At 39.9% G+C, this 13,109-nt stretch overlaps 1 protein-coding gene across 1 annotated transcript; it reads right to left on the bottom strand.

Annotated features, from left to right (window-relative positions):
• Positions 1-124: 124 nt before the first annotated feature.
• LOC118423253 (claudin-11-like) lies at positions 125-6,721 on the bottom strand. Its single transcript, XM_035831334.1, has 3 exons — positions 6,411-6,721; positions 2,760-2,915; positions 125-2,082 (listed from the first exon to the last, which is right to left on the bottom strand). The coding sequence occupies exons 1-3, from the start codon at positions 6,586-6,588 to the stop codon at positions 1,889-1,891; spliced, it is 528 nt and encodes a 175-aa protein (XP_035687227.1). The 5' UTR covers positions 6,589-6,721; the 3' UTR covers positions 125-1,888.
• Between the last annotated feature and the right edge of the window lie 6,388 nt (positions 6,722-13,109).

Here is a 13,109-nt window from a genome sequence, read left to right as displayed (position 1 = left end):
AAGGCCAAATATTTGAAATTACTTCAAGCCTTCAGTTACTTTATCACTGCAAAAAAACACATGAACATAAAACCACTGCAAACATTACCCATTTGCAATTTGTAATAAGGACATATACACTGCATATGTATACTCTTCTTCTTCTTCACTGTATATGAACAACTTTACAAATCACTGCATTGAAAATCCAAAACTCTGTATAAAATACCATGATATTCTCAAAAAAACAATTAACTATAAATATGCCTATGGTTGCATTCAACTCCTTTGTTAGGAAGGTAGTTCAAGGTACATCATCATATGTCAGAACTAAAAGTCTTCAGTGTTCATTTTATTTCCAATGTTGAGCGGACACCATCTGAAAAAAGAAAACATTTCACAGTGGAAAGTTAACAAGGAATTCATTGAACTATCATACTCTTCAATTCTACTGATAGAGTACTTTGATATGGTGTGGGTCACTTGAATAGCCAGATACATGTAATCTATGTGTGAGGGGGAGGGGGCAGGGTATGCAGACATATAAAATCAGAAATCTGCAAGTTATTAATTACTTAAGTGCTTAACAATATTTTGCTCCTTTAGCCTTATACTGTTATAGCAAAAAAATCAATCTGTAAGTAAAGCTACTTATGCACTCAAGTGAATATGCAGCACATAACAAATACGCTCAAGTTTCATGTACTATCCCAGTAAGAATCAGAGTCTATATTTCTTCATTAAAAAATGAGTTGATATTCATCTGAGTAAGTGTCTCTCTGCATACTATAGTGAAGATACGAGTACTAATGACCTACTAGTATACCTCTTGTTTCCTTTCAGGATGACTTCCATATGTATGTTGGTTGACCAACTTACATTAATTAACTTAAGTCTGTATTTCTTGATCAAAAGCGCATATTTCCTCAATCACCTCAAATATAATGAAGAAAGGGGAATTCTAAATGTAATGACTTCTATTGCTTGAGGCAATCAAGTAGCATATAGCACTCAGCCATGGAATACTGAAGTTACAACATTCAAATTAATACAGCCAGCATGTTTACTTGTACTTTCGAACTCTATATTTCTTAGTGAGAAGCAAGGATGCAATTGATATTCTCACATAAGTTTCAGACATACAAAATTACAAATACTGTTGACCATTACTAGTTTTTGAAAAAAATCAAAGATGTTTTTCTGAGTCAAGGGCATGGGTTCACTTCATATTCCTACATATATTGGAAAGATATATGTACTATTGATTCTTACTAGTTTTTGAAAAATCAGACATGATTTTATATTTCCGGGGAATTTTGGAATGGACCTAGGTGTCAGTAATGTAACAGCTGAAATTCACCTCAAGTTCCAAAGGCTATATATTTTCATCAAACGCATGGATTCACTTGATATTCCCATATATGTTGGAGAAATATATGTACTATTGATTCTTACTAGTTTCTAGAAAATCAGACATGATCTTATATTTCCGGGGAATTTTGGAATGGACCTAGGTGTCAGTAATGTAACAGCTGAAATTCACCTCAAGTTCCAAAGGCTATATTTTTTTCACACTTTTATGTCTATAGCTAAGTGCTTGATACATATCCAGACGTGTTTTGTTTATGTCTCAGAGGCATTCAACTTTGACATACATGTAGTCTCCAAGCAGATCCTACGATGGCACAAGATAGTACTAAACTGGCCAAGGAGTGTAGTCGTCATGAGATGAACATTTGCCATGTAGCCAAACACACTCCTAGGACGGCTTCACTCTTCTGCCAGCTTTTGATACTATCTTTTGCTACCGTAGGATCTGCTTGGAGATCAATGTACAAGGATCATCCACAATGCATCTCGCTGCGCATGCGGACTTGGATCCATAAAATCGATTATTGGAGCATGTATTTTAGAAGCGGACGGCAGGTATCTCATCCTCGTCGCTCCTGCGCGCGGCAGCGATGATCACGGCGCCTCCTCCGAGCGTGAAGACCGCCTGAGCCCAGGTCAGGTACATGGAGTAGCCAAACGGGACGGACACGCCCTGTGCGTGAGCCAAGCTGTCCCCGGTAAAGATGCCGGCAGCAAGGATACCACAGATCCCTGTTGCAACATGGAGATATAAGTTCATGATTCTTAGGTATGATGCTAGTAAACTTTATAATAGCCTGACTAAACTACGCTTTCAGCAGCCCCTTTACTGGCCCTTAAAGAGTGGCACCTATCGGTTCTGACAGGGAGACTCAGATATTGTGTCACAGACTGAATTAGTTCACCGGTAGTTGTGTGTGTTGCGTAAACTACAATGTTCTTTCCTTATGAGAGATAAATAGAGACAATATCATGTGTTTGAATGTAAGTTCATCAGTGACGGTAGTCAGCATTATGTTACAATTTTAAACTCTATCTCCGTACACAAAAATAAAGCGCTTACCAACAAGCTTTCAATCAGTCCTCTGATCCTTATTAGGATTACTTCCTCAAGAGGCCATCTACATCAGAGCCCACCAACCTTCCCTCAACCGACACGGGGGCTAATACCGATTGTCAAGCACCTTTGACCCTTTGCTGACGTCACATAGGCCAAATGATGTATCAAGGCTAAATAAAGGTTGAAAAAAAAATCAGAGGACTGATCGAAAGCTTGTTGGTAAGGGCTTTATTTTTTTAGCATCATGTGTTAGTTAACTAGGTCTGAAATCCAGTCTTCTATCTCCTACATGCTATTGCACCGTTCTTGATTGAGTAGATGGTAATGAAAGAAAACCATTTAAACATACCTCCAGTGAAGATCAGGGCACCGCCGAGCTTCTTGAATTTGTTGATGTTCTTCATCGCCGCGAAGCCGACCAGAGAGACGCCGGCGAAGAGCACCATCGAGCCGATGATGGCGAAGGCCCGGGTGGCATGGAAGGCACCGGACAGCACACTGATATCTACAGATAACAACAGGGTATATTCAAAGACAATGCAATCTATAGACCACTACAGGTGTAGAATTATAGATTTTCTTCATTAGATATGCAAACTAAGTCCTCTTTTACATGAATTGCGCTTGATTATGTACATCTCTGTTTAAGATAATTGCATACTAAATATCAAGGAAATACGTCGTTCCGTAATTCTCTTTTGAAGATTTTGACAAAAACGCCCCTGCCGTTCCAAAGGAAGCAGCTAGGGGCCCAAGCATACACCACTTCTTCTTTACATCACAAGGTATCTGCCTCCAGAAATTCAAGACCATAGCCTGTCCATGTCAAAAGATACAAAGAAGGACGTTCTGCCGCAGTACAAATGTCACATACTAGGGGGCTCAAAATCGACCTTGACCTCAACACCTGCCCACACAACAAATATCATGATAATCTATCAAGACTTTTTTTAGTTATGCTGACTACAAAAATCCAGACGCACAAACACAGACACACCAAAAACAATACCTCCATTTTCATGGAGGTAAAAATGGGTACCCGACTTCTGTTGGGGAGGTAAAAGGCGGTGGAAGGAGAAGGATGGAATCCAACTTCCAAATTGAATATATAAACGTTATATACCATATCCTAGACCAAGGAAATTGAAAAAGGAAACAACCTCCTTGCCTACGCACGGTGGACTAACAACCCACTGCCTTTTAATACGGCCTCAAAAGTCTATGGTCTTCTGTCTAATCTTTGTATGTGGCATTGCCAAAATAAGTTGCTAACTTGAGTACAAAATGTCACATTGCACTTGTCTGTTTTCAAGCAAAAAAGTCACTACTGGTAACGTTACATAGAAAATAACCTTTCACGATGAAAGCTCCTTAACTGTTATATTCAAATCGTATATAAATAAGGTCCGTAAGTAACCTCGGAATCGATTGAATTTTCTTTGAATATTGTTAACCTGGATCGATCAAGGAGGTTACAAAACTGTAATATATATGAGATGTCAATTGCCCTGATTTGCATAGGTTCCGTTGCATTGGAGTGATATATGGTAGTTTATTGGTGAAACATTACAGATCTGGTGGTGTGGTTTACAAACATGTATTCGCAACTCGTCTGTGAAAAGGAAACAAATGAAAGAGAGACCTTGCACACAATCCTAGTTAAATGGGCACACTCCTAGGCCGGCTTCACTCCTCTGCCAGCCTTTGATCTTATGCTACCGTAGGATCTGCTTGGAGATTACGTGTCCTCGCTAGAAATCTACTGGTTGTGTTTTAGTAACGAGCACCCCCCCCCCCCCCCGTGTTCACTAAAACACACCCAGTAACTTTCTAGCGAGGACAGGTCAACGACAATTACTACGGTGTGAATAGCCCGAACGAGTGGTGGGCCATTCTCACCCTGTCTATCATGTAACTGTCATAAACACACACCAATCAGGCACTGTGCGGGAATTTCATCTATATAACAGTTGATCTATATATTAACCTCCTTGTTCTATTTATAACGGTTTAAAAAGTTTACTTCATGACCAAAAGGTGAAGAGACTAGAGAGATCTTACAACTTCAGATTTGGGAAATGATGGACATGCAACAATTTTCACGCGCCCCGTCACTTCAGTTGTATCAGTACACCTATACATGTAGTAAAGTATCGTGGCGTAGTGGATTAACGAATAGACTTTTTAACTTATGGTCTCGCGTTCGAATCCAAGTTGGAGTATTCTCTTTTTTTTCGATAATATTTCACTATTTATCACTTATACGGTCGTTCATATTGAATTTTTTCTTTCATAAGGGTTTGCTTCTTGTGTACATTTCAGAATAGCCTTCTTGATACTATCTATTTATGCCATTTCTGTTTATTCATTGAAATATATTAAAGTGATACTGGTAGTTTATTGGTAAAACATTACAGATCTGGCGGTGTGGTTTACAGACATGTATTCGCAACTAGTCTGTGAAAAGGAAACGAATGGAAGAGAGACGTCGACCTTGCAGACAATCCTAGTTAAATGGGCACAATATACAGTCTTCATACATACCTTGTAACGTTAGTAGTATTTCGAAAATTGAACGTAAAAGAATCATGGTACGCAGCTCTAATTCAGTACAAGCAAGGAGGTTGAAAAAAGGTACAAGGTAAAAATGCGGCTTTACTGCATTATGAAACTATTAAAAACTATTAAAACAAAGCTCGACGAAAAGTCGTTAATCAACAGAGAATAGGTGTGAACTATCATCCCTGTCCCTCGCGTGCCACTAGATCAGTACGTGGTAATTGGGTACTTTGCATGTGAAGGAATCGACTTACAGACGTGTCCTCGCTAGAAATCTACTGGTTGTGTTTCAGTACCGAGCTCCCCCCCCCCCTCCCCAGCACCCTGCCGTTCAGTATTTTCTCGCTAGATGGCGTGTCCTCCTATACAACCTTGCAAATCTTGATAAGCCCAACAGGATATCATTTACGTTGCTGCATTGTAAAAAAATGGATGATAAAACCAGCGCTCACCTTCAAACCAACAACTAGGGGTGGGGATTCCGTTACAGCGTATTGGACCGGTCCGAAAAATTATGGAACATTGAAAAAATATTGAGTATCGCCCAATAACGTTACCCCATTTTAGCATTTACAACTTTTCTCAGACAATTACGTCCAGGTTCAGGTCCGGACCTGGACCTGTTCCTCTGGCATGGAACCGAACCGGACCTGTAGTTGATCATGGATTTTCTGTACCGGTAACCACCCCCCTCCCATCAACTGTTTACCTTCACGCACGCGCACTTGGGTTGTGAAACTAACGCCAAACGACCTTTCGACGTAAAAGGGAAGATACATGTAGGCGTCTTCTAGAAACCTTATGAAAGTTAATACTTGAAACATCGCCCGCCGCTGGTCACAGATTGGCAGTGCGGCTGTAGTTTTCAAATGCTGATTTTTCAGCTGGAATTAAACGGGTTCTCGGCATGACGAACCAGGCACATCATGTTACAAGTAACGGTCCACGACGGCACCGAACTTATGGCAGACTTGATAGCTGGATAGACTGCAAAAGACTGACGGAGATAACATGGCAAATCATTTGTCCCTATCTGGCCAAATTCCTCTCTTTTGTTATCCAGCTGACACGTTTGCTTGGAGACTTTGTAACTGCGTAGCTCTCAATCAATAAGAGAGCTGTACCTTTTGTCCTGATCTGTTTGACCCATGAACATGGCGACTGTAACTTGATCTAACCAAGGGTGCTAGTCAAACAAAAGTCAGGAACGTAAACAGCTAAGTTACAGTAGCCTGTCCCGTTCAAGTTGTAAAACATCCACTTGTGACATTGCACAAACAGACGAGAATTACATTTTTTTTGCCGTGACATGCACAGATTTTTCCACGGTTGACTTGTCTTCAATTTGTACTAAATTGAGATACTGTGGATTTTAAGCCAACCATTTTACCGGGTCTGCCGTACACTGCATATTATAGTCGTTTGAGGTTGTCTGACTTACCTGGGTAAGCCCTGCAAGCCGTCACCCCCAAATATGTCCCGCAGACCTGCCACAGTCCGATCTCTTCCTTCGCCCCTTGTGCTTCAGCCGACATCCAGGCGGGGGTCGCTATCCCCACCACGAACAACACCGTCCCGAGAACTGAGCTCCCAAAACCACCAACAAGAAGATGGTTCATCTTGTAACAGGACTTTTTTTTACGTCTTGATAAGATCAGTAAGAAAAATCAGAGACCGACAAGGAAGTAAATCACTGTAAAAATGAGACTGACGATGAAACGGCGAGCTCTAGGTGTGGCTCCCACGTGATCGAAACTAGGCACGCGCACGTGATTGGTCGGATTTAACATTTCAAATTCAGAAAATTAGCGGCTGTTATTTGACGTGTGTTTTATAAGCATTTTTTGTCGGGCTTTTCATTTTGGGATAAAACTTTGCGGCCTGATAAGGGATTTTCTAACTTACATAAAGAAAATGGCACAAAAGAGAAAGGCCGACAAAAACGCCTGAAAAATATGTCAAAAGCAGCCGGAGCCGAACCTCCGCTTGGAGATCATGCAAAGAAGCGAGTCAATCGAAAATGAAATAGACGAGGGATTGACAGCTCTGGGTGTGGCTCACACGTGATCGAAACTAGGCACGTGATTGGTCGGATTTGACATTTCAAATTCAGAAAATCAGTGACCGAAAAAGAAGATATTCTTTAAGCAGATGTTCGGCTCCCGCTGTTATTCGACTTGTGTTTACTATGCATTTTTGTCGGGCTTTTTATTTTAGGATAAAAGTTTGCCACCAGGCAAGTGCTTTTCTTTTAAAACATTGTATGCATACGTTTTCTAGCTTAATTACGTAATGGAAAGTTGTTGTTAGCGTTGTATATCATGTTGTACTCAAAACTCTACATAGATTACACAATACAAATCAGAAAAGGATGTTATGCGCCCGACGTAAAATGGTGTCTCAACCTTGAAATCCTTGACAGCTGAAGTTAAACACTGATTGCTTTGAAGCGACTCTTAGCGGAACGCATTAAAACTTCAGGTAGTTTTACGTTCTCGTGATGTCGTGATCTTGTGATTGTCTTCATAAAAACTACATGAATTCCCCTGACAAAAATTATTGGGTTATGAAACTAAAGTCAAACGACCTTTTAACGTAAAAGGGATCATACACACTGCAAAAGTGGCGTGTTCCTGACGTCACTGCTGGAGATAGGGTCACCAGATAGGTCGACGGAGTTGGCCGAAAATTTAAGGGTAAGTCCCTATATTAATTCAGTGTTGGAAAGAAAGTTTAGCAATTTCTATAATGTATTCTACCAACACAGATGAACTTTCATGCTAAAATAATTGCTGTCGTATTGAGGTCACCTTAGTTAGCACCGAATGGCAGCAGTTCCAGACCCTTGCACTTTAGCAACGCTTATTTTAAGCTCCTCACAATTCAATTGTCGATCCTAATGTATGGCGCAGAAGCCGGGACCCTGACAGCCACTAAAGAACGGCTCCTGGACGCCTTTGACCAACTAGCCACCAGTCTTAAGATTAATCTAATCAGCCCGATAAGTCGTGTTAACAGCCCTTCCCAAGGGCACAAGATCGGTGGCATATCAACTGATTTGAACCCAGAACCTCTGGGTTATGTAACACACACAATAGCTTCACACATAGCTTCATTGAGCACAAACAACCCCTACTGCTAGAACAGCTTTTGTCCCAATGGGCTTTCGTAGGTCCAAGTAGCCTGACGTGATAGCCAGTCCATGTAGACAGCCCAGGTAGACAGGCCAGCCTTTTCCGTAAACCCCTATTAAACAAAACGCTTTTCTCAGAATGACCATGCCGGCTTGGCCGCGCCTGCCTCATCTCTTGATTAGTACCGCTTGTGTCCCTTGTGTGTGAGGGACCGTTCGCTAATGCTACGACTAAAACAAAATAATGTTTTTTTACTTAATAATAATAATAGTAATAATCATCTGGTGTATTTTGCCAGCCAGTAGGTACCCCAAGTATGAGTAATGAGGCTGTTTAACGTGGTCGAGGCACCTCCTCGAGCACTTACGTTGTAAATGTTCTTTGGAGCGTGATCCATTGTATCAACTAGTTTTATAAATTGTATGCCGTCATCCGAGCAAGTGACCCAGTTGTAATTTTGCTACTGGCTCAACATTACTGAAGTATTGATTATCACTTAGATATTGGATTTTTTTAGTTGCTCTTTGGTCGTTTTTTTTGCTAGAGAACTTCAGTATATCTGTTTATTTAAAGTTTCAGCTACTTAACATCGTGTTCGACCGATCTTTTCAACCTTTTCAGTAGTGTTTACTTGTCTGTGTACAAAGAACTCAAGAATTCGAAGGACAGGATGGATTGGTTTTGTACTTGGCGCGCTGTTATGACCAGGTGTGACGAAAACTGGAAATAATGAAATTTTATAAGCCTCTTAGCGGCTTCTTTTGGTTCGGCAGCGAAACTCCCGGTTCTGATGTCTTATGTCTGAATATTCTATGGTCACAACTGTGGGTGGTCATCAGATCTTGTGCTTTGGAAGAAATGAAAATGACATAAGTTTAGGTCCCCTAGAAGCTAATTCTGGAATTACAGCGTCGTTTTTGTAAATAATACATGTATTGTCCGAAGAGGATTTACTCAAGACGGAAATAATGGATCATGATATCCGGTATTTTGGTAGGTGTACAAAGTGAAATTTTATGAACACTTTATGCAGAAAAGAAGAACATTTGTTTGATTAGTGAAAAAAAAATCTTCAATGTATCTCTTGTCCCGCGAACAAAGTATGGCCTTGACATTTGAGTAGCAGATAGGGTTTAACGTCAGGACAAAGTGGGGCAGGTTGGGGCCACCTCGTATAGCTGGAAATATAAAGCCCAATCGGACGATGTATTTGTGATTTTGTTGAGCTAGGTAACATATAGTTCATATGTCATTGCTAGTCATTGTAATTTATCATAATCAATTAACAAACATATGACCATCAACATTTAAAACATCGATGAAGTCTGTAAACATAATTGGCTCACACACTTTGCATGTGACCTGCAAGAAGAGCATACCTGCATAAAACGTATTGTAACAAGCAGATTAATGGCATTTATTTATTCATGTGTTTTTGTCTATTTGTGTCCACAGGTAGCCCGCAGGTCTACAGAAGGATTCACTGGCCAGCAAGAATCCCAGTCGCGGATGAATTGGAGTACCGATATATCCCAACAAATATCAAATGTGACATCATCATGAAAGCAAAAAAAAAGAGAAATCAATGAAATAGCAATATTCAGGTAACGAACATGATACAAAACACACCAAATACATGAAAACACCCATACAAAACATCACTTCCATCACACAGTAAGGCTAAGGAAAAGTAAGGCTAGCATCATGTAGTCACAGTCAGTCTGAGTTAAATGTCCACCGTGCCCAATGTAAGGAAAATCTCGTTTCTGCATCCTTTTTCATATTTGATATATTAAAAACAGTCTTGAAACAGTCTTGAAAAAGACATCTAGAACGAGTGTCAATTACAGAACCAGGCATAACATTATTCATTATACGAAAGCCTATCAAAAACATCAACAAGCAGCTGTGACATTTTTGGTGTAGATTGACGTCCATAAAGTTAATATGAAATATCTTTGAAAAGCTGTAATATAGAGTTTATAAGTGTGCACAAACTAACTCTAACCAAGGAGGTTATATCATATGTGATATAACCTCCTTGCTCTAACCTTGTGGCTATTCCATGCCACAAGATTAGAGTTCCTCTTTTCTGCATGTAAAGGCCGGTCCTGCAAAATGTAGCCAAAAACGAATTCCCTAGGGAATGGATGCGTGGAATATTTAGAATTCCTGGCGAATCAATCGCAGTGCTATACCAACGGCTCCGCCCCTGAGGCGTCGCCAAAATCTGCCAGAGGAGTGAAGCCGGCCTAGGAGTGTGTTTGGCTACATGGCAAATGTTCATCTCTTGGCTGACTACACTTCATGGCCAGTTTAGTACTTTCTTATGCCATCGTAGGATCTGCTCGGAGATTAATAGTACATGTATGTCGAAGCTGAATGCCCCAGAGACAGAAACAAAATCCGCCTGGACATGTATCAAGCACCAGGCTTAGACAAAAGCTGTCCAAGACTTTGACATAATACTTAGTACCTACTCTCCAAGCACAGGTTAGGCTCCGGCTTTTTTTGACGTTTCTTAGACGTTTTTGTCGGGCTTTCTATTTTGCACTAAAATCTTGTCTCCCAATTGGTTTGCTCCGACCTGGGGTTAGTGCCGGTAGAAGTTAGGCTCAAGAATCCAGTACAAAATAGAAAGCCCGATAAAAACGCCTAAAAAGTTGTAACGATAAAAAGTTAAAAAAAAACTAGAAAGGCCGACATTTGCTTGAGAGCAAATACAGCATATTTCAGCCATCTCCCTCCCCATGCAACAATAGACTATTTCAAAATCACCCATTTGAAAAATCACTTTTACTAATGGCGGTTTAACCCAAAAATGAATCTTACAAAATTCCCCCGTTCAACTTCAAGAATGGACTCCAGTGCACCCTATGTGAATTTGCACAATAGACCAGTCCAGAAATACTCCCACTGAAACCTTGGCCTTTTGAATAAGAAACCAAATCCAAAATTGAATTCAGCAAAAAAGGTCCCAGTGCATGAAAAGGTATAATAGACCAGTCTAAAAACACTTCCACTAAAAATTGAATTTTGAATCATCACCACCCGTCCAAACTGAATTTGAAAAAATCCCCCTTCCGTGTGCAAAAAATGGATTCTTCCATGTAAAGTAGAGCAGTCCAAAAATACATCCGCTAAAATAGGACTTTGACATAATCACTGAAGTCCCAAAAATGGATTTAAAAAAAAGCCAATAGATTTTTAAAAAATCCCCCCTCCATGCAAGAATGGACTCTTCCAGCACACCCATTTAAAATTGCAAATTAGACCAGTCCAAAATAACCCTGCTGAAAGACTTTGACAAACTAGAAGTCACCAAAGTCCAAAATATGAATTTAAAAAAATCCCCCCTCCGTGCGAGAATAGACTCTTCCAGCACACCTTCTGTAAAACTGCAAAATAGACCTGTCCAAAAATACACCCACTGAAAGACTTCACCAGTCCGAGGATGAATTTTAAAAAAAATGAACCCCTCCGTGTAAGAATGGACTCTTCCAGATAACACCGGACTCGCTGATTGGCTGTCACCCTCCCCCCCCCCTCTTTAGGATATAGATTCAGGCTAAGTGATTGGTTACCTATCTAATTAGATTAAATAGACATATATGCCAGAAGGTGCAATCTGCAGCTGGGGTCAACGACCTTAAGGTCATTGACCCCTGTGGCTATTGGAAAAAAAATCCCCAAATCTATCATTTTGACGTAGTCTATGACAAAAATTATACATGTGTCATTTGAATGAATATCTGGTGCACCATTTTACCAAAATTTAGGTCATTTGGTTTTAAAACCAGAGCACAAGAGCCAAAAGTGTACTTTTTGGTCATAAAATGGCCAAATAATCGTAAAATTAAGCATTTTGTTGTACTGTATGCCTCAACTGTTAATGAATCCATGTGCGCATATGTCTAGGGCACTCCTATACTAAATTTCAGGTCATCCGGTTCTAAAACCAAGGTACAGGAGCCAAAAGTGTCCTTTTTTGGTCAAAAAATGACCAAAAAATCGCAAAAATAAGCATTTCGTTATACTGTACACCAAAAGTGGTATTGAATTTGTATGGGGGAATTATCAAAGCACATCTGTGACAAATTTCAGCTCATTCGGTTATAATACCAGGGTACAGGGGGCCCAAATATACAGTTTTGGTCTTAAGATGACCAAAAAACCTTAATAAAATCATTTTAAAGGTAGATATGAAAAAAATGAAAAAAACGTCTGGGGATATTGACCCACTCTACCCTTGTGTCAAATTTCAAGTCAATCGGTTCAGGAACAACGGAGATACCGTGTTCCGAAGATTTGACAGGAGAAAGAAAGAAAGAAGAAAGAAAGAAACATTACGAATACAATATATTTCACCATACCTATGGTATGGCTGAAATATAAAAAACAGCCGGAGCCTAACGTCTGCTTGGAGAGTAATATTACCCACAATACGTCTCGTTGCGCATACGCACTTTGAACCACGAGTTCGCGTTTTGCAAAAAAAAGGCTGTTTTAAAAGTTTGTATACTTTGAAAACCATATACGTTTAATTTGTTGTGTTATTATTATCTCTGTATGTCAACTACTGGGCTTTTATCAATATATAGGAAGTGTTAACTGATTTTAGATAAACCTAAACATAAACCTAACTAGAACCTAAAAGATGCACACCATATATGGCACATTTTAGTGGTGCGTGGTTGAGTACAAAAGACTATATCACAATTTTTTGTTTCTTAGTTTATTGGATCTTTCTTCTAAAACAGAATAATATTTTTTTTGTTTATCGACAGGATGTAGTTATACTTTGAAACAATCTGGGTTCTTTCTTTTTGAACGATGGTGAATAAAAATTGGTACTCCAAAACTCCTGTTTGTGCGATGTTGTCGATCACTACCTATGTTCCCATTGAATCCAACCAGTTAGAATCCTAGATTCGATCACGTGTGGGCACTAGGGGTGGGTACTGGTACAGAAAATTCAGGTACAGGTACGGTCCAGTCCGGACCTG

Source organism: Branchiostoma floridae, chromosome 9, assembly GCF_000003815.2.
Source record: "Branchiostoma floridae strain S238N-H82 chromosome 9, Bfl_VNyyK, whole genome shotgun sequence".
In the NCBI taxonomy this organism is placed as follows: Eukaryota; Metazoa; Chordata; class Leptocardii; order Amphioxiformes; family Branchiostomatidae; genus Branchiostoma; species Branchiostoma floridae.
The sequence above is the reverse complement of the archived record's forward strand: the minus strand, read 5'-3'. Positions and strand labels throughout refer to the sequence as shown.